At 55.7% G+C, this 25172-nt stretch overlaps 8 protein-coding genes across 8 annotated transcripts; 4 read left to right on the top strand and 4 right to left on the bottom strand.

Annotated features, from left to right (window-relative positions):
- Positions 1 to 145: 145 nt before the first annotated feature.
- On the bottom strand, positions 146 to 4076 carry SLS55_005262 (uncharacterized protein; the record flags this gene model as incomplete). The annotated part of the gene is made up of 8 exons (XM_066776712.1): positions 146 to 1058; positions 1115 to 1175; positions 1230 to 1673; positions 1737 to 1895; positions 2993 to 3048; positions 3099 to 3395; positions 3451 to 3870; positions 3931 to 4076. The coding sequence occupies 8 exons, from the start codon at positions 4074 to 4076 to the stop codon at positions 146 to 148; spliced, it is 2496 nt and encodes an 831-aa protein (XP_066632554.1).
- A 903-nt stretch (positions 4077 to 4979) lies between these two features.
- SLS55_005261 (uncharacterized protein) lies at positions 4980 to 6002 on the bottom strand (the record flags this gene model as incomplete). The annotated part of the gene is made up of 1 exon (XM_066776711.1): positions 4980 to 6002. The coding sequence occupies one exon, from the start codon at positions 6000 to 6002 to the stop codon at positions 4980 to 4982; it is 1023 nt and encodes a 340-aa protein (XP_066632553.1).
- Positions 6003 to 6894: 892 nt separating this feature from the next.
- SLS55_005260 (uncharacterized protein) lies at positions 6895 to 7453 on the top strand (the record flags this gene model as incomplete). Its single annotated transcript, XM_066776710.1, has 4 exons — positions 6895 to 6965; positions 7017 to 7086; positions 7151 to 7229; positions 7311 to 7453. The coding sequence occupies 4 exons, from the start codon at positions 6895 to 6897 to the stop codon at positions 7451 to 7453; spliced, it is 363 nt and encodes a 120-aa protein (XP_066632552.1).
- A 465-nt stretch (positions 7454 to 7918) lies between these two features.
- On the top strand, positions 7919 to 9160 carry SWC5 (swr complex subunit; the record flags this gene model as incomplete). The annotated part of the gene is made up of 1 exon (XM_066776709.1): positions 7919 to 9160. One exon carries the CDS (start codon positions 7919 to 7921, stop codon positions 9158 to 9160), a length of 1242 nt encoding a protein of 413 aa, XP_066632551.1.
- Positions 9161 to 9450: 290 nt separating this feature from the next.
- SLS55_005258 (uncharacterized protein) lies at positions 9451 to 12257 on the bottom strand (the record flags this gene model as incomplete). The annotated part of the gene is made up of 6 exons (XM_066776708.1): positions 9451 to 9782; positions 9878 to 9993; positions 10017 to 10033; positions 10203 to 10892; positions 11002 to 11921; positions 12035 to 12257. 6 exons carry the CDS (start codon positions 12255 to 12257, stop codon positions 9451 to 9453), a joined length of 2298 nt encoding a protein of 765 aa, XP_066632550.1.
- Positions 12258 to 12881: 624 nt separating this feature from the next.
- RET2 (coatomer subunit delta) lies at positions 12882 to 14537 on the bottom strand (the record flags this gene model as incomplete). Its single annotated transcript, XM_066776707.1, has 3 exons — positions 12882 to 12971; positions 13025 to 14479; positions 14535 to 14537. 3 exons carry the CDS (start codon positions 14535 to 14537, stop codon positions 12882 to 12884), a joined length of 1548 nt encoding a protein of 515 aa, XP_066632549.1.
- Positions 14538 to 15073: 536 nt separating this feature from the next.
- Positions 15074 to 21269, top strand: SLS55_005256 (uncharacterized protein; the record flags this gene model as incomplete). The annotated part of the gene is made up of 7 exons (XM_066776706.1): positions 15074 to 16300; positions 16354 to 17914; positions 18343 to 18375; positions 19971 to 20061; positions 20119 to 20279; positions 20335 to 20626; positions 20702 to 21269. 7 exons carry the CDS (start codon positions 15074 to 15076, stop codon positions 21267 to 21269), a joined length of 3933 nt encoding a protein of 1310 aa, XP_066632548.1.
- Positions 21270 to 23489: 2220 nt separating this feature from the next.
- Positions 23490 to 24818, top strand: SLS55_005255 (uncharacterized protein; the record flags this gene model as incomplete). The annotated part of the gene is made up of 3 exons (XM_066776705.1): positions 23490 to 23724; positions 23792 to 24226; positions 24280 to 24818. 3 exons carry the CDS (start codon positions 23490 to 23492, stop codon positions 24816 to 24818), a joined length of 1209 nt encoding a protein of 402 aa, XP_066632547.1.
- Positions 24819 to 25172: the final 354 nt, after the last annotated feature.

Below are 25172 nucleotides of genomic sequence, written 5' to 3'. Positions count from 1 at the left end.
CTGATGCGCTTTGAAGAGCATATCATAGCCAGGGACGGAAACGGAAAGCAATTAAGAAAAGGAAACGAAAGGAGACTCAACCCCGCAGTGGTATAGCCCGCTTCTACTCTGACTTCTTTTCTCTTTCTCTCTATCCGTTACCGCTCTACGCCATCTTATAGATGTCGGTATCAAACTTGACGGGGAACTGGTCCCTCCCACCGGCATCCTTGCGCACCCAGACGCTCACGCTCATCTCGCCGCAGGTGAAGTCGCCGAAGCCGTCGGCGCCGATGGTGACCTCGGCGTCGCCGTCGCCGTCGCGGGCCCAGCCGAGCACGTCGGTCCACACCTGGCCCTCGGTGCCGTCGCCGACGAACATGCGGCGCGTGCCGGGCCCGGCGTCGGACAGGACGACGGCGCAGCCGCCCTCGCCGCGGTCCCACGCACCGCGGCGCACCCAGCCGACGCAGGTGACGGAGTCCTGGCTGTCGTTGTCGAAGTAGTCTTCGCACGCGCCGTAAGCGTAGAGCTGGCGCGCCTTGACGAGGTCGGGCAGCTTGCCGGAGCACGCCGGCGGCGCGGCCTCGTCGAACGGCGTGTCGGGCCCGGGCAGCAGGCCGTACAGGTCGCCGTAGAAGGGGCAGGGGTAGCCGTCGGGCCGGAGGAGGATGAGGGCGTAGGCGAGCGGCTTGAAGAAGTCGGCGACGGGCGTCTCGACCGTCTGGCCCGGCTGCGTGTCGTGGTTGGCGACGACGGTGACGGCGTTGACGGGCTCGCTCTGGACAAGCGTGTTGTCGAAGATTTTGCGCAGGTCGAACGAGTCGGTGCCGCCGGCGTTGTGGAAGTTGTAGAGGAGGGGGGCGTCGAAGAGGGCGAACTTGTGGTGCATCTTGTCCAGCCATTCAGTCAGCGTGGAGGCTTCGCCGACCCAGAATTCGCCGACAAGGAATATGTCGGAGCCGCATTCTTTGTGCAGCGATTCGGCCCATTCGTTGGTGAAGCGCTCGGAGAAGTGCTGGACCGCGTCGAGGCGGAAGCCTTTGAGGCCGAGGGTCTTGGTGACCCAGACGCCCCAGCTGTGGTTGGTGATTAGCTTATGCGTGCGTGTACCCGTATGGGGGGATGGCTTTACTTCTTCACATCGGCGATGACTTCGTCATGGGAGTAGTCGAGATCGGCGAACATCATGTAGTCTGGTGGACTTTTTAGCTTATTGGACTTGGAGACTTGAGAGAGAAGAAGCTCACCCGCATTTCCCTGCTCCTTGTCCACGCTGCTACTCCAACCCTTTCCTTCGCCCTGGATCTTGTAGATGGCGCTCTTCTCGTTGGCAGCATTGTAATCCGTCCCGGTGAAGTGGTACCAGTGGTACTTCTGGGCCGAGTACTTGTCCCCACGTCCAGGGAAATCGAAGCCAAGCCAGCCTTCAATTTCGTAGGGCTCGCTGACCTCCTTCGTCCGATCGTTCGAGTCGACCTCAATGGCCTGGCACTTCTCCTTCCGGTCGGCCGCTGCCTTGTGGTTCAGCACCGCGTCGAAGTACAGACCGATACCGACCTCAGACGCCTTGGCGGAGAGCTCTTTCAGCTCATCGAAGCTGCCCCATTTGGTGCGAGTGCCGCCCTTCTGATCGAATTCACCGAGATCGTACAGGTCATAGGCGTCGTAGCCGTTGCCTTCCGGGGACGAAGCTGAGCGGAGTAACGCGCGTTGTTAATTTCGACCGTATGTGAGGGAGCATGGGTTTAGGTTACCCTTGCAGGCTGGAGGGATCCAGATGTTTGATATGCCAATGTGCTTGAGCGAAGGCAGCGCAGCAATCAGTCTCTTCCAATGCTTCCCGTCTGCGGGTACATTCCATTCGAATGCCTGGAACAGCGTGCCGTTCTCAGGTGTGGGCTTGCGCTCTTCGTCTGTGTGTGCTGTCAGAGTAGATATTTTGAGGAAGTCGTGGGGGAATGGTACCTTTGATATCCCCCATCTTGTTCGTCTATGGAAATGCCGTGCTTCTATGGACCGGGGAAGGAAAATGCTCAGGGGAATAAAACAAGCGTGGGAAGACGCGCCCGCCACGGGGAAGGACGCGCCATATGTAGTCAGGCTTCGTAGAACCCTGCTTTAGAAACAAGTCTAGCTGCAGGGGGTTACGTAGCCGTAGCGTAGGAGCATTGAAAGCCTGCTCCGGGCCTGTAGCATCCCAGCAGCGACCTGCGGAGAACTGCCCCACCAAAAGCGCCCGCGTCTCACTTGTGGGGCTTGCTCGTTTGTTGACAGCTCATGGCACCGGGCGTCGATAAGAGCAACATGCGAACGCCGTTGACGTGGGGGGAGCGGCGGACCTGTCTAGCGAATGGCCTCGGCCTGTAGCGCCGGCGACGATTCCGATGCAAAGCCCACCCGCATGTTCCACGATGTTCAACTACAGTGTGCCGACCTCGGTGGATTTAGTTTTCTGTCAGCTGCTGTGCTCCAGACAAGTTCTTCCCCATCATTTACGAAAGAACTCACTCCAAAGCGCTACAGCAAGTGACAGAAACATTGAGTAGGTAGTCGAATCCAATATCCGGACGTAAACGCCGATTTTCAATATGCGCAAATGCGTCCGGATCTTGGCTCCAACTGCCTACAAGTTCGAGTGCAATATCTCTGGAAGGCAGAAGCAAGTGTTCCCAATCAGCACAGACGAGACGGCGTCAGAAATCTTTCCCATCTAATACCCTAGCTAATTAGTGAAGTGGGGTATGTTACAGTCCCGAGTTTTTTTCTCTTCTCGAGACATCTAATCTAGAACACAACGGCCCCCATTCCAAGGCTAGTCAGGACGAGATCAATGCGGAAAATGCTTCCAAAACAGCCAACGCAAACGACAAAAAACATCATGGATTGCCGCCGCCCGGTTTTACCCAGACGGCGGGCTCTATTTCTCCACTTTCCACACCTCCTGCATCCCTTGTCTCTACCCCATTATTCCTTTATTTCGCAGGGGCAATTTCTACACCGCCCGTCGCACCGAGTGCCTTCTTGATATCGCCGTAGATGGCGAACTGACCAGCAGTAAGAGTACCACTAGGGCTTGGTTAGCGAGTGTAGCCAGCGCAATGAATGGGAATACATACACCATGAACAGACGAGCACCAATACCGGCGTAGGAGCCACGGAGACCAAGCTCCTTGGCGATCTTGATCAGGCGGCTAGTGGTGCCCTCGCCAGGAGCGCCCTTGGTCTTGTTGATCTTGGACAGCATGGTGTCGGCAGGCTGGGAGACGAGGGCGGCAGCGAAACCAGCAATCAGACCGGAGCCAAGGTTGACGGCAGTCTGGGCGGGGTTGGACAGAGTGCTCTTGTCAACGCGCTTGTAGATGGCCTCGGAGACCTTCTCGTAGACGACGAACTTGGCCATGGTGTAAGGAACCCTGGAATTGGCTTAGCATGCGTGCGGGCGGAAAAGCGAGGCTCAGAGATACATACTGCTTGAAGAGAATGGGACCGAAACCAGAGTAGAAAGCGCCAATACCCTCGCTCTTGGCGATCTTGGAGAAACCGCTGATAAGACCGTTGGCGAAGGTAGGGTCAGAGACGAGACGGATACGGGTAGCCTCAAGGGGGCACAGGGCGATGTCGGCGAAGAACTCGGCGGCGGCGGACGAAGCGAGGTAGACGGCAGTACGGTTGTTGGCAGCGGCCTCGTAGCCAATGGCGTTGATGGACTGCTGCTTGAAGAACTCGTAACCACCGAACTTGAAGGCACCCTGGAGGAAGTAGCCAGCGAAGGTAGGGCCGACACCGGTCCAGACAGCGCCGAAGCCCTTCTCGCCAATGATCTGCTTGAAGCCGCCGATGAGACCGCGGTTGTACTTGGCCGGGTCAAGCTGGATGGAGGTCTTGACGCTGCAGAGACGGGGCGGTCAGCACGGGGCGCGTAGGGCAGTGGAATGGGGAGCGACGTACACATCGACGGGGGTCAGGGCACCGTGGGTGACGGAGCAGCAGACAGCGCCGGCGAAGGCGAAGCGGGAGTACAGCTGGAGGCCGCTGAGCTGGCCGGGCTTGTTGGCCTCGGCCTTAGCCTTGATCTCGTCAATCTTCGAGGCCATTGTGAGGATCGCGACGGAGGAGGGAGGGACGACGCGGTGGAGTGGAGATGGAGAAGTGGACGGGGAGAGAGGATGGAGGACTTGTCGACGTTTCTTTAGGGATGTCGCTCAAAGCTTTCCGCTGCGCCAGGTCATAGCGTCGGGCCTGCGGCAAAACTCGCTCCAATTCCCGGATAGACCCGACCCAAAGGCGTGGCCGCACGCCCCGCGCCCGCCGCACGCAGCTGCCGGCCACGCTGCCCACCACGGCGTGCAAAACTCGGGCTTGACCCCGTTGTGTCCATCGGCGTTGGGGCCTTCCCCTGGCCCCCGCCCAACACCCACTCTACATCATTGCGCTGGGCAGGCTCGCGAGCCGGTGGCCGGGTGCGCCAGTCGCATTGCCCCAGGCGCTGCGCTGCGACGGACGGAGAATGCGGCTCTGTGCATTGCATGGTGCAAAACTTTTCCCGGGCTGACGTGCTCCCGACCTGCCATCCGAGACGGGAGTCGACGTGCCTTTGCCGACGCGCCCACGCGCCCACGCGCCCTAGGTACCTAGCGATCCGCTGCCTTACGTCATTCCGGCCCGATCTCGTCCGCCTCGCAGACCGCCGGGCCCCCGTTCCACGCTTGAACGCTCTTACCTAACTAACGCACAAGAAACCGCGGTCCTGACTAACGGAGCAGCGCTAATTGGCGGTCAAAGGGTTTATTTGAGTGCACGAGGATGGGTGCAGTTGCTTATACTAGTCTTATCTAGACGCCCGGCTCCTCGTATCATACAAACACTCGCGTCCACACAAGCGCTTCCGCTACGCTTCTGTGGAAACGCCAACTGCTACGACGGCGTGTCAGCCTTGATTCTAGGCTGCTTTCCTCGCTCACCGATTGTTCAACCACCGCTCGTTTCACCCTCTCTGTTCATTGAAAGTCTAGCGCTAATCGCGCATCCTTCAGCGCACTGATCGTGTCCACGGTTGCCAGAATCGTCTTCTCGACGTCTTCCTCGATCGTCTCCACAAACCTCCTGGTCGAATTCACCACTGCCCTCGCCGCTTCCAGTTCCGTCTTGCCTTCGAACATATAGTCCAAAGCCTTTGGGTGTTCGAGTCGTCGCCGCATCTCCTCGTTGCGGGCCGTTTCGCCCTCGACATCTGCCGCCATTAGCCTGCGGACCCGTGTATGGACCCTCAGCATGCTCTGTTCGGAAAGCTTCAGTAGACACTCGGTTGTCTCTGTCTGGTTCTCAACCACGTCAAGGCCGCTGTCAACATCTTCTGCAAGCCTTTCAGCCGTGGCTATTGCCTTCGAAACCAACGACTGAGGCGTGTCCGTGCGAGCGTTGAGCTCAGCCTTCTGAATGTCATGGAAGGCTTGCAAATCCAGCAATTCCTGCACCTTGTGCGTGTAGTCAAACCCCGACGCACTCTTCCACTCTCTCAGAGCCGTCATCTTGCACTCCTCCCACATCTTCTTGTTTGCAGCTCGTTCCACCTTGTGATTCCTGGCCCGTATTCTTGCCCACTCAACTTCACTCAAACCGTGACCGCTCATGATCCTACGGTGCTGCTCCCTGGCATCCTCTTCCTTTTGCCTTTGCAACTCTTGGCCCGCGCGGGTTTCCAGCTTCCGCATCCATCCATCGCTCAAATTTGCCAACAGCCAGTCTTTGTCATCTTCCTCGGCCACGACTCCGGCCTCACTTGGGTCTTTTGCTGCAAGTGTGTGATTGTAGCACATAAGATCTGCAAGCAGAGTCCTGTACTGCATGACTCGGCATTCCTTGGAAGTCAACCCTCCTATAGTCGCGCTCTCCAGCCTGGGTTGCAGTTCGCGCTTGGTCCATCGTTGCTCAGGTTCGGAGATTTTCTGTTGAAGTACTCCAGTGAAGCTGGTCCTTGGCGAGTCCTTCAAACTACCCACAATGTGGCTGACTTCCGGCATCTTCGTGGCCACGAATACTAATTTTGAGTTCTGTGCCGGGAAACCGGGATTTCGACGAGCTATGAGTTTGTGAGTCTTGGAAGATGTAAGTGCCATGATACCTAAGAAAAGAGGCGATCGATTAAGAGTAATCGGCAGACTCTCACGAGCTGCTTTGACCCGCATTGTAACACGCGACCAACAAAACAGCAAACGCATCGGCTTGATGCTAGCATGGCAGCTGTGAAGGGTAAGAGGTCCAAAGGAACGCATCTCGTGCGCTTCTATGACTGCTACATGTGCTGTTTCCCATTTTCGACGACCGCAACATGTGGAAAGCGGAGACCACGTGGAGACCAAGTCGGCGGACACCTGGAGCATGCGGGCTCTTTCGTGGCAGGGACCGCAGGATTGCCACAGCACGCGGCCAAATAATCGAGACTACCCGCGTCTGCCCGATAAAGATATTGCACGATACGTAAAGGTAGTTGAATCCAATATCTGGACGCATTTGTGCACATTTCAGACTCGCATCTACGTCCAGACACTGGCTCCAGCTCCGCATGATGTACGGAGAGTGGCAGGTGTTCAAAGTCTCAAATCTTTGACTTCAAGACATACATCAACCCGGCTAGTTGCGGATCCTCCCGTCCCTCGTAGCGTGGTTCGGGTCAACCTTGATACCATCCATCATACCACAAGGGGCGTAGCTCCTAGATCTCAGATCTCGTGGGGTTCGGCAATGATGATATCATATTTCGTGCAGCGAACGTCAAAGGCGGGAAGCTGAATCCTTTCAATGACGCACTTGGGGCATGCTTCAAATGCATATAAGATGTAGTGTCGTGGCTAGGTATCTCATAACCACCTTCGACTTCATCGAAAACTACACTTGAACCCATCAATTGCAAATATGTCGGGATACTCCACCAACCAGCTTGACGGCGACCAGAGCGGCAAGGCCATGGATTCCGGCGCCTCTGCGTATGTCTTTCCACAGCTGTCTCATCGTCTTTGAGTCCGCAAAAGCTGAAGCCTAGGCGGCAGTGCTAAGATGAACATCGACCTCACCGACGGCATGCACGAGGAATCACAGATTAGAAACGTACGTTATCACTCATCCTGTGACCCTGCTTTTTGAACACCATGACTGATTGAATGCGGTACAGGAGCCCGTGGGAACCAAGACTGGCGGAATGGGCACTTCGATGCTCAGTTCGAAGGGCTCCATCGGAAAACAGTTCACTAGTAAGTCCACCGAATGGCAATCAGCAGCATCGCTTAGCTGCATATAACAGGAGCTACTGGCTGACCGGTCATCCAAATTAGCCCAAGGGGTTCTTGGGGGAACCGCACAGAAGCTTGGAGGCCCTTTCGATGCGCGGGGCTCGATTGGGAAGCAGTTCACGGACAAGGGTTCGATCGGCGGTATGGTGCAGGACCACTTGGCCCAGGGCGAGTCCAAGAAGTAGATCATAACCTTCTGCATGAGTAGTAGACGTGGATTTATAATGAGCTTTAAACCCACATCCCGACTTCGCAAAAAGAAGTACGACTACAGTTGGTGACAGATGATGCAAGCTTCCCGAAGACGATACTCTTCCTACATAGGCAGTCAAATGCTTCGTCTGGACGGATTTGCGCGCATTCAAGTCTTGCATTCACGTCCTGACACTAGATTCAACTACCTACATGAATATGGTATGGAATGCAGTGTCTGTGTAAGAGATGCGAGTGAGCCGGGACTGCTGACGATGACGTCGGGTGGGTGCACACTGCGTCTCTGCCACCCGCCGTACCTAACACTTTTTGCGCGTCTGCCGCCTGTGGCCCGCCCGCTTTGCCGGCGCGTCACCCATTTCACCCATTGCACCTACACTTCCACAGCATTCTCTCCTCCGCACCTCCTGACCGCCAGGTCTGTTCGTCAATCCAGGATGGCGGACGACCCTCTCCTCGCTCTCCAAGAATCCGACTACAACTCCGCATCCGACGAAGAATTCGACCCCACCGCCGCAGAAGCAGAAGTCGCCGCCGACGACGCCTCCATCTCCAGCTCCGACAACGAAGGAGGCGCGAAAAAAAGGGCGGAACCCGCCAAGAAGAGCGCTAAGCGCAAGCGTGGCGCCGCCAACGACGACGACAATGACGAGCTCGACTCGGGCGACGAGGCCACCATCGCGGTCGCACGGCGGCGTCAGCAGCAGCGTAGCGGCAACAAGAAGCAGCGCCAGGAGGGGAAGGGACAGGACGACGACGATGTGGAGCTTTTGAGCGACGATGGCGGTGAAGGTGGGCTGGTCAAGACGCGCGCGCAGCGGCGCATGGAGAAGAAAGAGCGGAGGCCGCTGGCGCGCGTGGACGGCGCAACCGCGGATGTAGATGCGATCTGGGCAGCGTTAAGCACCGCGCCGGTGGGAAAGAAAGAGGACGAGAAGACGGACAGGGTTGAGGAGGCGGGGGACGATGGAATCGCAGGCAGAGGGATCGAGGAGGAGGCGCGGGATGCCGCACCCGCGGAGGAAATTGAAGAGGAGATGATCATGATCAAGCGGACTTACGACTTCGCCGGCGACCGCATAACTGAGGAGCGTCAGGTGCCCAAGTCGTCGGCGGAGGCGAAGCTGTACCTTGCTCAGCAGCAGGAGAAGCATGAGAAGCAGCAAGCTTCAGGCAGGCAGACGGCAGAGTCTTCCGCAACGCCCGATTTGGATGGAAAAGATGCCGTCGAGGGCGAAGAAGTGCAAGAGCCGGCCAGACCTGGTGCACGGCGACCGCTCCACCGCCCCTCACGTTTCGAATCGAACCCTACTGCCGAAGTGAAAGGACTTCCGCCAGAGAAACAGCTCACCTGGGCGCGGCGTCGTGTCTTGCTTGACCCCAACGCTGCCACGTCTCTCCCTACCTCTGCAACGCCTAATGCCACCGCAGACGCTCAGGCTGCGAACGTGGCAGCAATCGCGGCGAAGAAGGGCAGGGACAAGGCACAGAAACTCAATACGGTGGACAAGAGTAGGCTGGATTGGGCCGGCTACGTCGACAAAGAGGGCATCGCAGATGAACTGGACGAGTACGGCCGCGCCAAGGAGGGTTACCTTGGTCGCATGGATTTCTTGAGCCGTGTGGATGAGAGAAGGGAAGAGGAGCGGAGGGCTGCAAAGGCCGCATTGAAGACGTAGAGTGGACTGTGATAACGATACCCTGTGTCCTTCTGTATTATTATTGAAAGTGAGTCGTAACGAGATTAGCTTGGAGAAGCTTCCCTCCGGGCGAAATGTACCTCTTGAGGCAATATACCAGCAAAGAACGTGCTCTTCTGGATTGACAAACTATTTCCTGCGCAGCCGAAATCTCTATTAAGATCTCCGTGGGTATTATCAGCGAAGACCCATCACCTCGCATCCCACAATCAAGTTCAGCCAATTCTCCTTGAACGTTGAACACCTCTTCAACCCGTTCAACGCTATACTCAGCCACTCATGATCGTATCCACTGTTGTATCTCCCTCTCCTTCCTTCTCAATGTCATAGTCCAGGTCATAGACCTTGTAATGCTTGAGATCATTGCCCAGGACGCATACGACGCGCCTGTCCTTACGGCCGTTGATATCGATTTTGACCGGTGTGAAGCGCTCGCTTGAAGGGAAAACATGCTTGACAAACACTGCCCAGTCATCGGGCGTATCCATAACCCAGCTTTGGCGAGAATCGTCGGGCGGAGGCGTGCCATCGGGCAGAGAGTACCTGCTAGCGGACTGGGAGAGGAGCTCCAATGAATGATGGAGTGTACTGGGGGTCCGATCTGTAGCGTAGGCGGAGTAGGGGAGGGAAAGGAGATAAGAGGTGTCTCATATGTGTCAGCTTGTTTGGAACAAGAGGGCTTGCGGGGTGGCTCACCATCCCTCCGAAGAAGGGCCATGAATGTGCTGTCATCGACGAACTTGATGTCTACGATTTCGCAGCCCTTGAATTTGACAGTGACAGCTTGCATGGAGCGGACAGAATTCGTGATACTATTGAACACGTCGCAGTGTACAATACGATGAAGGCGAACTGGAGATGGTCAGCCCAAGTAGTTAGCCGAGCTGTCATTCGCCTTACCTTCGCTCTTGGCTTCTTGGGGAACAAGGACCAAATAAGTTGATATATCAGACGAGTCCTCCAACTCCTACATAGATGTCAGAATGCTCGGCGTCGAAAAGTGGGTAGGTGATACACATACCTCGAAGACCATCCTTACGTCTCTAGCTTCGGACACGGCACCATCCTCCAACACTAGCCCACAATCCATGCTACTGTTTTTTGCTTGCCATGCCGTCATCTGAGCGAAAAGCTCTCGACACTGCGATTGCAGAATCTCTTGAAGGGTCCAAGCACACAAGCTCCCATCCGGAATCAATTCATCGTGGCGATGGATGTTCATGTTTAGCTTTACGTGCTCATACGCTAACAACTCGGGTCTGGGATCGAGAATATCCGCTTGGCGTCTCAAGAACGGTGCAAGCTTGCTCTTGGTCAAAGCGCCAGGAATATAGGCGAGCAACAGGCCATGATCAAGACCGGGGTCTCTCTCGGCTGCCTCTTCGGCAGATTGTGACGAGGGGTCGGAGGCTTGAGTGTCGATTTCATTGCGAAGCCATTTGGAGAAAGCGGTGAATTGACGTCTCTCTTCTCCGGCGTAGACCAACACATTGTGTGCAAGGAGGCGAAGACAGCGAAGTGTATCGAGGATGTTGCTGAGCTCCTCTGGAGGGACATTGATGATTTTACTAGACCCTGAGTAGCGAGCAAGACCACGAAGCATGCTCACTACAATACTGGTACGGTCGAGCGCTGGTATGATGTTCTCGTGGGTTATCTCCAATACCTTGGTGTAGCCCTGGCTGGCAGCTTGATCCCATCTCTTATGGCCCTGCTGCAAGGTCAGCAGAGTATATCAGAAAATGTAGACAAATACGTGCATTTTCTGCCAGTTCGTCAACCAACCATTCTTTGATAGTTGGAGGACAGTGCCCGGTTACAGCCACATGGTACAAGTTCGAGATGAGATCGCCTTCTCCTTTTTCTTCCAGAGTCTCGCTGATGTTCCTCATGAACCTTGAAGGCAGGTCCCGTGCATTGTGGAAGTAAGCGACAATGGTTCGAAGGCACGACTGCAGATACTGTAGGAGATTTTGTAGTTGGGCAGTCTTGGATGCAATAAGGTGGAGGTAGATTCCGTTCGAGGGAATGAATCGAAGTGTGAGAGGAACAAGGGTGACGCGTGGTCTCTCCCATGACTCGCTCTTCATCTCGATGAGGGACAGATGGCTGCAGGAATACGGATGCGAGGCGTGAAGGAGCGGCGTCTGATTCATCAGAGGCCATTCTGAGGGTATCCGCATACCGCCAATCTCCAAGGAATCATATATCGTAGGACTGACAGCTCCATTGTCGCAACCTATGAGCAGTACATCTACAGCATTACTGTCCCGCATGTGCTGTGAGTGGAATATTGCGTCGATGGACTGCTGGGAGCTGAAAGCGTCCGTCGCCTTCGCCTTTGCCATCATCTGGAAGGGGTTTGCCGGTGGAGCTGGGATGAGCGGGAGCTTTGGAAGAGCGTCTTGCACGTCTATCAGCGCAATCTGGTCAGGGAGGTCTGGCGAAAGACCCAGTTTGGCCAGATCTGGTTGCCGTTCGAGGAAATCGTCCAGGGTAACTTCTTCTTTCTTCTGATCCCACTCCTCAGTTGTATCAAACACGCCGTCAAATTGGGCGGACGAATGGCCAAGTCTGGCGGTCCTGACTCCAGTACGCTCCTTCACAGCGGCCACGTCGATGAAATTGACGCCCCATGCGAGCGACGAGATGCGTGGTGGGGACTCATCGTCAGCGGCGAAGCCCACAGCCTCGCGGCGAACCTGCTTGACTGTCTTCCCCGTCTCCGACGAAACGATGTCTACAGAGCCGTCATCCCATGCAACAGCGATATGCTGACCTAGAGGGTCCTTTGTCAGCGGTTAAGATCACGTGCCGAGCAATATCCTGCCAAGCTGGGAAGAAGGTCTGTACCGTTGAACTTCCAGCACATGGAATCGACCTTGCTCTCGAGGGTCTTGCGCTTGAGGCCAAATGCGCGTTGGCCGTTCAACCTGTAGACGTCCAGAGTCTCTTCTTGGGTAATCACGGCGACCAAATCCATCGTCGGGCAGTAAGATATGAGGCGAGGGCGGACAGGCTGCGGCAGGGCCTTCTCGGCCTGCAGCATCAGCGATGGTGCCTCGGGGGGCTCCATTGTGAGCTGTAGGCCGTGAGGCGAGTTGGGCGGTGGGAGTTGCGGGTAGTAGAAGGGACCCTGGACGGGCGGAGCGAAGGCGAGAAGTCGCGTCGCTTGGAAAACGCGTCGCTCGCACCTGCAGCAAGCCGCCCGCTACACGTCCAGGCACCGCCGTCGCAAACAACTTCACCCATCATGGCTACTACGTCACGACGCACAAGCTGCACAGGTCCACAGCGGGCGACAAAGGAAATTAGGCCGACTCTCTAAGGCTCGTCGACGACGTCCTGTAGGCAGTCGAATCCAATCCCGGACGAAGATGCGACCTTTAAAAACGCACAAATGCGTCCGGATGTTGGATTCAGCTACCCGTGAATACAATGCATTATCTGTGGGAGGGCCTTTCTTGTCATCCGTCGTGGGTCCAATATTAAACGGGCTTGGAATTATGGAGGCTCAACTTTTCAGCAGCTCCACTCTGGATTTTTGCTTGTCGATCCACGACACCAGATCATCTATCAGAAAACTAAACCAGCTTGTTTCCCCACAAAAAGCGTCCGTGGACCTGATCTAGACCCACTCCCACTCCCACTCCCCAGACTCCCGCCTTCGTGACTGCAGCAAGCATGCACACATCAATCATTAAACGACCTCGTAGTTTTCCGCAACAGACTTGGTATCCTTGGAGAAGGAGATGTCCTGGTTCTCGTTGAGCAGTGTGACAGACGCAACCTGTCCAAACGTCAGCAGCCGATTCGATTGATCAAATTGTCCAAGTAACTTACGTCGATTTCAACGAATGGCTTCGATTTGCTGAAGCGTACCCTCATTGGGAAGAATTCAGCATCGCTGTCGGCTTGGGCCTCAAACTCGAAGCTTCCAGTCGAGTTGTCAGCGTCCACGGTGCCAATGTTCCACTCCAGGCTATCTCCCGAAACTTCGTAGACCGCGTCGAAACTCGATACTGAAGGTTCGCTCGTGCTGTACGGGACTGTGACAGTGACATCCTTCAAAGTATCACCACCAGTCAACTCATACTCGACGGTGACGCTCCAAGTGCTATTTTCTGCCTCGCTAACCCACACCGTAAAGTTGATCGGTGGGTCATCGATCTCGCCTGGCTTTGCAGCCAATCTCCACTTCAGAACACCGACTGCCATATTCACAGGGAAGCCCTTCGTTGAGTCCGCCAATTGAAGGATCTTGTCGTTCCGGAACGAGGGCTTGTCGACCTTAGGATGCGCCGAGAGCTGAGCTCCGCGGGTGTTGCCCATGTCAAGGTCCAACCTGACCTGGGTGAGTGCTGAGTCACTGATGCGCAACTGCATATCACCCTTGACTTCAAAGTGCTCGAGCGACCCTTCCCTGCTAAGCCTGGCGTTGATAGCCTCCGCAAGAGTGATGTGGACGCTCTCGCGGTCACCCGAAAGAGATGCGCGCGCAGGCGCGGAGGGAGCGACAGCAGGCGTAGGGGCGCTGGACACCAAAGGCGCCGACGCTTCGGCATCCGCGCCTAAGTCGGCGCGAACAGCGTCGAACATGTTGGTAGTCTTCGACTTCTTGCCCAGCTGCATGCCCTTGCCTCTGACCGGCATGGGTTTCTTCGTCTCGTTCTTAGCCGCATTGTAACTGTCGTAGGTATCGGGCACCGTAGTGGGGACGCTGGGCGTGTAGGTGGGGTACGAGGGAGTGCGAGGGACACCGCCAGCACGTCCAGTGCGGGACATTTCCTTGCGCTGCATCTCCAGCTGCTTGGCCTTCCTCTTGCGTTCCTCGCTGGCCTCGAGCTCCTTGTTGCGAGCAATGATTTCCTGGATCCTCTCCTCGTGAGACTCCATGTCCAAGAAAGTCTTGATCTGACTCAGTGTCAGGTTCTCCCTGTACCCGAGGGTGACGAGCTCGTCGAAGGCGCTGAGCAGCTCGAAGGCATTGCGGAGGATCTCGCGCTCGTCGAGGCTCTTGCATATGCTCGACACAACCTGGGCAAACAGGTGGAGCGAGTCGATATCCTGCAGGATGTTGGACTGGCGGTTCGTGATCAAGACCATGTAGAGCTCGTCAAGGGGTTGGTAGACGTAGCGGACGTTGTCCTGCTCGACGGTGGTGTGTTGGGTTCCCGAGTCGGCGAGCTTTGGGAAAGAAGCCAGAAGAGCTTCGATGCGGGAACGCTGCATCTCGCGGAACTGGCGCGAGAGAACGGCCTTGCCGCCGCGCGTGCATATCGATGCTGCTAGGACAACCTGAGAGGAGAGAGGGTCAGGTAGGGCCAGGACGGGGAAATGGTGCAATGTTTACCATGGTGGCACAAGGGAAGCTCCACGAAGCAGAGAAGTGCTAGACGGGTGGATTGCTCGCGGCCGCTGGTGTTGAATGCGGAATCGTAGTTTAGACGGCGCCTTCAACACCTGGCTTCTTGTGGTGTTCCTCCGAGCCCGGGTCGCCAAGGAAGGAGCGACCGTGCGCGCTGAGTCAGGCCTGCGCCAAAGCCAAAGTACCGCGTTCGCCCACTCATTTCCCTTGTTGCCTCCAGCTCTTTCGCCAACGCGCCCCCGCAAGCTCCTTGCCTCACTTGCGATCCTCCAGGCTACCACCGCTACCTGCCCCTCGCACACAGTGACGACACTGCTGGACGTTGTTTCGCAGCTGAAGAGCCCGCTCGCGTCCCTCTTACACTTTTCGCCAGCCACGACCCGCCCGGAGCGCGTCTATGTTCGCCGCGTCCTCTCCACTTCCCCTACTAATTCACAGCACCACAACCCTACAAGTGTCCTGAACCAAGACCACTCCACACACGAACCACAACCCGCCCATACTCTTCTCGAGTCCGGTCGATCATGGCCATGGCTGCTCCCAACCAGCCCCTCCCAGGTCTCCAAGTGACTGCGCCTGATGAAGACATGGAGATATCAGACTACGAGCGAAACGCCGACGATATTGACATCGATATCGACCTGACCGTCGATCCTAGCCATCACGAGGATGAGAACATGGATGATGATCGCTCTGAGCACGACAGTAAAGACGACGTCATGCTCGACGGCGACGGAAACGACGAGGACGGCATGATGCAAGATAACATGTCCGTCCCCGACGAACACCTGACCGACGCGAGTGACGTTGGCTATCTCGACATCGATGTCAAAGAGGCACAACAGAACCAGCCTGCTGCGGAGCAGGTTGATGTACAAGTGCAAGATAGTAGCCATGCTGAGGACTTCATCGACTACGATGACACTGCGCCTGTGCAGGCCCAGCCAGCACCCCAAGCTGCACAGCCTTCGGTCGATCACTCTGTTGCAGAGCAAACCCAGTTTCCTGAGAGCGAGAACCCTGGCAATCAGGAAATCAACGTTCACGCTCAGGGTTCCGAAGCCTCTACTTTTTCCCAACCTTCGGCTCAGGGTCAAACCTCCGTTTCAGTCGAAGCTGCAGTCGAAGCTGCAGCCGAGGAGACCTCTTCGGCGACTTCTCGCATCGAAGACCCCGTTGCAGACTCAAGTGCCGCTCAAGACGCCGGAGCATCACATGTCGTCGACGATTCCATCGATGCGCACTCGGAGACGGTCCCTGTCGAGCCGGTGCTTGATTCTCATACCGTTGCTGTAACTGAAGATGAAACACGTCTTTCAGCAGAGATTGCAGAGAATCAGGACCAGGCTGAGGGTCGCCCTCACGACGACCAAAATGAAAAAGTCCACGGTGCCCCAGAGTTGTTTGCCGAGCAGCAGGCAGAACCTGAGCAATCGACCCGACAGTCTGATGAAGCCCTCGACTTTTCGCACCTACCTTTCGACCCTAAGCACGATGCAGAGAATCAGTCCTCTCATTCTGCACTCTCCCTGCATCCCGTTGTAGTCGTGTATCAAGGAGACGAGATATCCTTGTTCCCCCCTCATGGTAGTGATACCTCCGATAGTTTCTATTTCCTTCATGACGAGTCTTTGGCAAACGAAAGCATTCGCTCTCTGCTCCAGGCTTGCAGGCAGGTTTTGGGTGAGACAATGCGAGACGACGATGAGTTGGAGATCGACATTGCGGAACTTGGGCTTTGCGTGAGTGAGGTAAGTTACTCCTCTGCATGAGATACTTTTGAAACAAAAGCTGACTCCTTCAGGATTCTGACAATGCTGCCAGCACCAGCTTCTCCCAAGTTCTCGATGTTTATCTCCAACTTCACCAGCTTGATGGACACCAGAGTCCTGGCCCTCTTTACATGACACTGAACACTAAAACTAGGTTTTCAGCGCGTTTGAATGCATTGCTTGCGGCCATTGCCGATGGTAGGGGCATGTCCCAACTGTCGTTCCTCGAGGATGTCACGGAAGAAGACGTGTTCGTCGGATCTGACAATGTCCCGGAGGAGCAAGATTCAGCGAACCAGGGAGATGAGAAAGACGGCAGAGAGCATGCCGATAACCCAATTCCTGAGCATGCGTCCGAGCATGACCCATCTCAAGAAGCCGCCGTCCGCGGAAGGTTGCACGCAGAGGACAAACAACAACCCGAGCCTGATTCAGCTGCTATTCGACAGATCCAGACCGATGTGGAAGATGTTGATGCGGTATCTCAGGATCAGGGGGCGACCTCGCAACGAAACGAGGAATCAGTATCGACGGATCAACACGAGCCCCAGGGTTATGTGTCACCAAAGCCCGAGGATCTCCCTGAATACGAATCGTCGGATGAAGGAGATGGCGCGTTAGCACAAGGCAATGGTGATGGCGTTGAGGGAGACCCAAGGGTAGATGCCTCTGGGGCCGATGATTTGCGGGAAAATGATCAGATCAACTACGATGACGGTGAAGTCGCAGAGGAAGTTAGGGACGATGTCTCTCTCCGCTCTTCAACCCTCCAAGGCGATAATACACCGGCGGCAGTCGACGACGGCACGTCTCAACGCCAGAGTAACGCTAGCGTCGTGCCCACAGGTATCAGTGGTACACTGCATGAGGAGCCCTACAACGATAGCAGAGACGAATCCGCTTCAACACGCAAAGACGAAAACTCGCAGAGGGATGGCCTCCACACTCAGGCAGACGAGCCAGCTGCTGTTACGGAAGAGAACCAGAGACTTGAGCAGTCCATTGGTCAGGACGGGTTAGAGAATACAGATGAAACCCTGGAACAGGAATTGGAGCGCGAACTCAATGGCCCGCCCGAGCCATTTGTTTCAACAGAGGGCGTCCAGGGAATGCCTGATGAAGAACATTACGCAGCAAACTATGAAGAGGGCGAGGAGTACGGATTTGAACACGATGGAGATGTTCAAGAGACGCAAGATGGCGAAGCATCATACGAAGAATTTGTTGTCGTGGAAGCAGAAGACGCCCACGAAAATCCGGATGCTCCTGATGACGGCCGGGCGGCTGATTACCAGGAATGGTCTCATGGCGATGGGTTCGATGACGTCGAGGCCGAGCAGACTGCGGAGAACGATCCGGGTGAAACTCATTCGGGGCTTGGACAAGGCTTGGAGGATAATCATGCTGGACAAGCTGAACCAACGGCTCACGCATCGGATGAAGATGAATTGGACACAATTGATTACGATGACGAGGAGCTTTCGCGGCCCCCGTCGGCGCAGCAAGATGAGGCTGCGGCTCCGTCCCCATCTTCAGCCAAGCGAGGCTGGGAAGAGCTTGGACAGGACGATGAAGACCAAGCCGACGAACAAGGTATGTGGGACATTTTCCCCATTTCGTGGCGTCAGGCTAACAACAGCCCAGCACCAAAAAAAGTCAAGTCGGAATGATCTCACAGTCGGCCGTTGCCAAGGCTGAGAACCGCTCCGCTACGGAGCGCCATCTTCCCTCGTGGAAGCCGCCGCGGATCCCCACTTCTCACTCATCGTACCCCGTTAGCACAGTCTGATCTCGCAACATAACCCCCAACAGCATCTCACTTACCTTGCAGCGGTGAGTGCAATACTGCAACACCGCCGCATCGACACCTCGGCACGGAAGGCGACAATGGCCGAGCACGCTCGGACCAGCTATCTACACTTGCTCGGACGATACGATACGGATCTTAATGCAGCAGTAATACGGACCGCCCGCGAATCCCAGGCGACGAAATATCGGTCACCACCTTTTCTGAATTGCAGGTAATGGACTGACTTCTAGGATCGAACCAAGCAGTAAGTGTCGAGGCTCTCTACTAACCCACCCAAAGCTCGAAATCATTAGTCGCCTCGGCGAGTGCTCTCTTCTTCACAAGCTGTTTCTTTTTCTTTCGATTTCCTTCATCTCACACGAGGTTTGCGTGGCGTCGGCGCCCGGGCTTTTTAGGGAGGGTTCTGGCGGGGGAGGCGTTGTGGCGCAGGCTCCACGGGCGACGGGCTATATACTACCACACTACGTAGCAGAGGGCGAAGGCTGGGAGATACCCTGGTCGGTTAGGGGCGTCATTTCCTGTTAGGGCGCGATTGTAAGATTGACCGATGGCCAAAAAGGGGAGGGGAGGCGGATCGGGCGCGCAGTTCATAGCAAGAGTCTTTCTGCATCTCAGCAATGTGCACAGCCTTCCGCGAAAATCACCAGGACGTGATTAGCGCGAGTAATCATTGGCGCGTTTCGCGTCGGCCTGTGAGGAACGCGTGGCCACTCCACAAGGACCTGAAACCAGGGCTAAAAATGGATTCTCGGACACCCCAGTCGCAGGCGGCCAGGCGCGGGCCTGGAGCGGCGCGGCGGGAGGCAGCTGCAACGCTTGCAGGTTCGTTCTGCAGCCAGCCTTAGGTAAACCTCGTGACGGGCGTCTCCTGACGACTGCATATCGGGCGTGCGTGGCCGCACAGTGCTCAGGCTGTCGCAGAGTCGCCTTTTGTCTGTCGCTTCCACTTCCTCGCAGGGCCCCATTTGCCGCTCGCTCCTTGCGCATCACGTCGCACCTCCAGGCACGCCGGCCACACAGACCACATACGCAACGCCGTCCGTTTCCAGCATCTGCGCGCCAGCCTCATTACTGTCACGCTTGCCCGGCTTTGCCCCAGCCCACCAAACTTGCTCGGAACCGACTCCCAACAACCACCGCCCACCACCAGCTGCCCTGCATCCCACTTGGCCAGCTGGCGCCATTGTCAACTGCCACCCACACTACACTGACGACCGACCCGCCGCGACGATCACGGCCTCCGCGGACCATTCTCTACGCGCCGCTTCTCCCCAACCGCAGCACCGGCTTTGAGAGCTCCCAGCCAGGTCGCAAGGCCTGACACGCTGTCGTCATGGTCGAGGACAAGTGCGTCGCCCACATTACGCCGCGGCTTGCGCAACTCCGCGGCGGAGCGCGCTGCTGCGTCCAGCGCTCCACCAGCGCCGCGCGCTGCCGCAGGACAGACGAGTGCTGACTGGGCATTTTGCTTGCAGATATGTCGGCCTTATGTTGGCCGTTTCCTCGTCATTAGCAATTGGTAGGTAGCCCGCGCCTGTACAACCCCTCTGCGAATCGAGGCTAATCAAGGAGTCCAGGCACGAGCTTCGTCCTCACAAAAAAGGTACATTGCGCAACCACATCCCTCCTCCGCGAGCGCCCCCTTCTCAACGTCGCGACGGCCGCACACATGATACTGGAGCTGACGTCATCGCGCAAAGGGCTTGAATCAAGCTGGGGAGCAGCATGGCTTCGACGGAGAAGGCTTTGCCTATCTCCGGAGCACCACATGGTGGGGAGGCATCATTACAAGTGAGCGCATCTACACCTGCAGGGAGAGCACTTGCTGATCAGGAACAGTGGTCCTCGGTGAAATCGCAAACTTTGCTGCCTACGCCTTTGCGCCTGCTATATTGGTGACGCCGCTGGGTGCACTTAGTGTACTGATTGGGTAAGTTTAGGCAGGATATGATTGAAAGATGGCCTCAGCTCATGAATACATCCACAGCGCGGTCTTGGGTGTCTACTTTCTAAACGAAAAGCTCGGAATTCTGGGTAAGATTGGGTGCGCCACCTGTCTTATTGGTTCTGTCATCATCGTCCTCCATGCCCCGCCGGACAAAGAAGTGCAAACTGTCGATGAGATCCTCCACTTCGCCATTCAGCCCGGTAAGATCACACCCAGAAAGCATGGCCTAGCATCCGTCTGACTTGTCTTTCGCAGGGTTCATGTTCTACTGCGTTCTGGTGATGGCCTTCTCGATCTTTATGATTTACAAGGTCGCCCCGAAACATGGACGCAAGAACCCATTGATTTACCTTTCAATCTGCTCGACTGTTGGCTCGCTCTCGGTCATGGCGGTCAAGGCTTTTGGTATTGCTTTGAAACTTACGTTCGCCGGCAAGAATCAGTTCTCACACCCTAGCACGTACGCTTTTGCGATCGTTGTTGTAGTGTGTGTCCTGACCCAGATGAATTATTTCAACAAAGCACTCAGCCAGTTCTCCACGAACATGTACGTCTTGCATGACACTTCATCCTTGGTCCAAACGCATCCTGTAGAGCAGTTCTTTACTGACTTATGCTTTAGTGTGAATCCACTGTACTATGTTACCTTCACCACCTTCACACTCGTCGCCTCCTTCATCCTTTTCCGCGGCTTCAACACGACATCGGCAGTGAACACTATCTCACTCATCTGCGGCTTTCTGGTCATCTTCTCAGGCGTCTACCTCCTCAACCTGTCTCGAACTGATCCTGACGGCACCTCTGGCCTGGCGAATTCTTTCGGGGACGCAGTCCCAACCGATGGTATTGCAACTTTCCAGACACGTCGGTCAATGCAGTCGAGGCGCAGCGATGAATCAGGCTTTGCGGGTCGAGGAAGCCTCGGCGACCGTGAACGCCTTATGAGGTCATATGACCGGGATTTTGACTTGGAGGATGGCCAGGCTTTTGGACTGGGCGACCTCGCGGACGACAGCGATGAGGATGATGGCAGCGGCCGGAAGAGAACGAGTTTCGAGGAACCGAGGCTGGGCAGCACCAGGAACTCCCGATCCGGACGCTCTACCCCATCAGGAAGCGGTAGGAAAGGTACTCCCGTACAACTTGAGAAGGGCTCAGTGAGGCCAAACAAGAAGAGCATGGATCGGTGAACGGAGCCAGGTGACTCATGAGGGTTGAGAAATGCATTTTTCTCCGTCGACATCGTCACGTGGCCCGGACCGATGCCTCTGTTAGCTTGTTCAACATTCTTGGGTAGTAGGGGGCGGCGGTCGGCGTTGCGTGTATCAGTTTTGTATTCAATTTTCCACATCACCGATCTCCAGCAAGGGGGAGCTCTTCTGATGAAGTGGACTTTTCTTTTCTTTTCACGTTCAAACGAAATTTCTTATGAGGTCAATGTTTCCATGCCTTATCGATTGAGGCGTTTCCAAGACCTGTTTTTTTCTTTTTTTTCTTTCTGACAAGATCCCCTCTTCTCGCTTGCCTTTTTTCCGAGATCACTATTTCATCAAACTTGTAGACTCCCCTTTCGATTCTGTTTTCGATTCCTAATTTTTTGTGTTTTGCTTCACTGGGCGATCCGCGAGGATTAAGGCCAATGGGGTGGATAAGTTGAGTTTCTCTAGGAACCCTGTCTGATTTGGTGCTATTGCAACGGCAAACTGCCTGCGCTTTCCATCTCGAATCGTCCATCCATGCCCGTCCGACAGATTCAGCGCCGCGGAGGACTGCCTGCCGGTTACGGAAGTGCCTGGTGTTCTTGGAACCTTCAAACTCAGCATTCGCCCTTCGGCCGTGTTATTGAATTATCCGCGATAGAAGGAGGGTCCGCCAGGAGTTGAAAGAAACAAGAAAGAAAGAAAGAAACGCGGGAAGGACAGGAACAGAGCGCTGTCATTGATCAGAGAGAAAACGTCATCCGGGCTGGATATACGTGGTGTTCCTTCGGCAGGTTCGAGGATTCACCCAAGAGACAATAAAGAATGCAAAAAAGTTTGAAAGAAGATGGGATTGGATGCTGTTTTGGTACTGTGGACTGTCTTCAAGCTGCGGACCATGTTCCCTCGGACCCAGCCAATGGAACTCACTCTATACTGCACTAGTGCGGTCTCCCTCTGTCTCTATCCCCTGTCGGATAGTGAGACAGAGAGCACACGCCATTTACAGACGCTCCTATCCGGACCCCTCTCGAATCCTCCTGTGAAGAATGGTCGCATCGTTGGAATGTCCATCGATAACGCACATTGTGCTCGGGCCCGTCTCCACCACGCCTCAACCCTTGTCTGGCGCCTGTGTACCCACAAACTCCACCCCGGGCCGGCCCCTGACAGCTAGACTTACCCCTGTTCCCGAATGTGCACAGACAAAGTAAGGCGATTAGTAGCGACACTATCACGCATGTTCCCGTCGCATTGGCAGCATAGGGCGCTACGGAAACGCTTGGGCAAGCCTGATGTTGTTGCACGCATTGGCGGTGTAGGCGCTGATGAGAAGCACAGGGAAGCACTGTACTCCGTACGGGAGGGTGTAGAGAAAATTGACGTTAAGCGACATGGTGGCTTCATGTTCAAAGGCGACAATCCTGCTGTGAGTTTCCTGTAATTAATGCTGGGCAAGATCGTACCTGGAATCCCGACAACCGGATTCGCAACAGACGCACGTTCGACGACACGTTTCAGCGTTGGAGGGGGGGATCCACTTGTTCTGATGCACCTCTTTTGTTACGGAATGGAGACCCTGTAGCCAATCTGAGTCGTCGCGGAGAAGGCAGGGGAGATTTGCGGGTTGAAGGTGAAGCTCCTGGCGGCGGTGGTCAGCTGAGGCTGGTTAAATCGGCATTGTAACAGTTGACGCAGAGCCTCACAGTGTGTGGTTACAAAAGAACGCGACCCGCCCGCATCTGCCTCGTAGTCAAATACAAGATGCGGACGTGAATATGCGCACTCAAACCTTACATTTACGTCTAGATCTTATATTCAACTGCATGTGAATATGATGATGCAGTGCCTGTGTAAGGCAGATGCGGGCAGGCCAATGTATTTTGTCGCCTGCCGTGGCCTTGATCCCCAACGTAAATATGTGTACGTTAGTTGCTGCTCCCTCGAATGCGTTGGAACAAACCCGCTTCTAGTCTCGAGTACTCCAGCTGGATGTCGAGGTCAGAGCTCCCGGCCGGGACTATGAGATGGACCCCGGCAAGGATGACGTCATTGTGAGCTTGCGCGTGTCGCGCCCCGCGTGGCCGGCATGCGCCGAACCTGGCACACTCGCAGCATATCTCACCAATCACCCCACAACCATGACGCCTGCTGGCGACCGTCCATGTGCTCGAGCTTCCGCGTCCCTCCCCGACATCCTCAGACCCCATCATGGCCACTCTTAAAGTCCACGGCGGCAGCGCCTTTCTGAACTGGAGAGCTACCACCCCGTGTCTGTATGTGACGGCTGAAAGCGACGACTTCGACGACTCCACCCTGCAGGCATGGCGTGAGGAGGGCTTCGATGTACACTATCTGCCCTTCGGCGATGGCGGCAAGCAATATGTCAAGACGCTACACTCGCTCAAGGACGGCCTCGGTGTCGGCGGCACGTATGCCATAGTAGGTACTTATCCTACTCAACCATGTCCTCCCGTCTAGTGCCGTCGTATAACTAAGCTCTGCTCTTCCAGCCTTCGGTGATGCTGCCTCAGTCTGTCTCGAGACCTTCATTCGCCAGGACCTAAAGCTCAGCGCTCTCGTTGCCTACTACCCTTCGTCCATTCCGGACCCCCAAACACAGTTCATGCCCTCGTTGCGCGTCATGGTGCACCTTGCTGGAACGCAAATCGGCGTGAACAAGAACTCAGAGATCTTGGGTATCCAGGGCAAGAGGAGGACCATCACCAAGAAGATCACGCCCGGAATCGGTACTGGAGGCCTGCAGTCGAAGCTGAAGTACCCGTGCTTCACATACCAAGGCGTCGAGCCTGGATTCGCTGAACACGACCTAGAAGAGTACGACAAGGTCGCCGATGCCGTCGCGTGGAGCCGCTCTCTAGACACCATTCGGCGAGGCTTCTCCGCTGAGCTAGACATCGAGACCGTTTGGGAAGAGAACGAGGAGCGTAAGTCGCCAATTCCTAGTTGTTAAGCCGCACAAAGCTTACGGCACCACCAGACAAATTCCGCACGCCGAACAGCGCGAAACTCCTCAGCACCATGACCGACCTTCGCAAACCCCACGTCACCTTCACGCCGACCATGACGGGCGCCAAGGGGAAAGAGGACCTCGCGCGTTTCTACAACGAGTACTTCCTGCCGTCCATCAGCCCGCGCGCGGACCCGCCCACGGGGCTGAAGACGCGCCTGATCTCGCGCACCATCGGTGTTGACCGCATCGTCGACGAGCTGCTCATCAGCTTCAAGCACGTTCAGTCCATGCCATGGATCCTGCCGGGCATCCCGCCCACCAACCTGCCTGTCGAGATCGTGCTGGTCAACATCGTAGCATTGCGCGGCGCCAAGATCTACAGCGAGCACGTGTACTGGGATCAGGCGGCGGTGCTGGTGCAGGTGGGTTTGTTGGACATCGAAGACGTACCGGAGCATTGGCGGAAGAAGGGCGTGAAGGAGTTGCCGATCGTAGGGGAGGAGAGCGCGAGGAAGGTATTGGATGAGGATAGGGAGCCGTGGAATGAGTTGATTGCGGATTGGTAGTTATGGTTTGTGCCCATTCACGTTTGGCAGTAGAGGCAAACGTCCAGACGTAGATGCGACTTTTCCAAGTCTTCCTACATGGGCAGCTGAAGCAAAAGTCTGGACGTAGAAATCAGTTTCGAGACTGCGTATTCGCATCCGGACATATGATTCAAGTACCCACTTAACTCAGAAGTTGAGAGCAGTTATGTCTCTTTACAACGACTTCACGTAGATATTCTGTAGCTCGTAATCATTGAAGTTTCCATTTGTAGTCTCCTACAAGCTACGGATGACCTCGCTACCAAATAGGTCCGGCAGCCAAATTCTTGAGATCCAGCCTCGATTGTTAAGCACTTCTCCATCTTACTTATC

This window comes from Diplodia seriata (genome assembly GCF_021436955.1).
Source record: "Diplodia seriata strain FDS-637 chromosome Unknown scaffold_5, whole genome shotgun sequence".
In the NCBI taxonomy this organism is placed as follows: domain Eukaryota; kingdom Fungi; phylum Ascomycota; class Dothideomycetes; order Botryosphaeriales; family Botryosphaeriaceae; genus Diplodia; species Diplodia seriata.
Note: the sequence above shows the minus strand (reverse complement) of the source record. Positions and strands in the feature narration are given on the sequence as shown.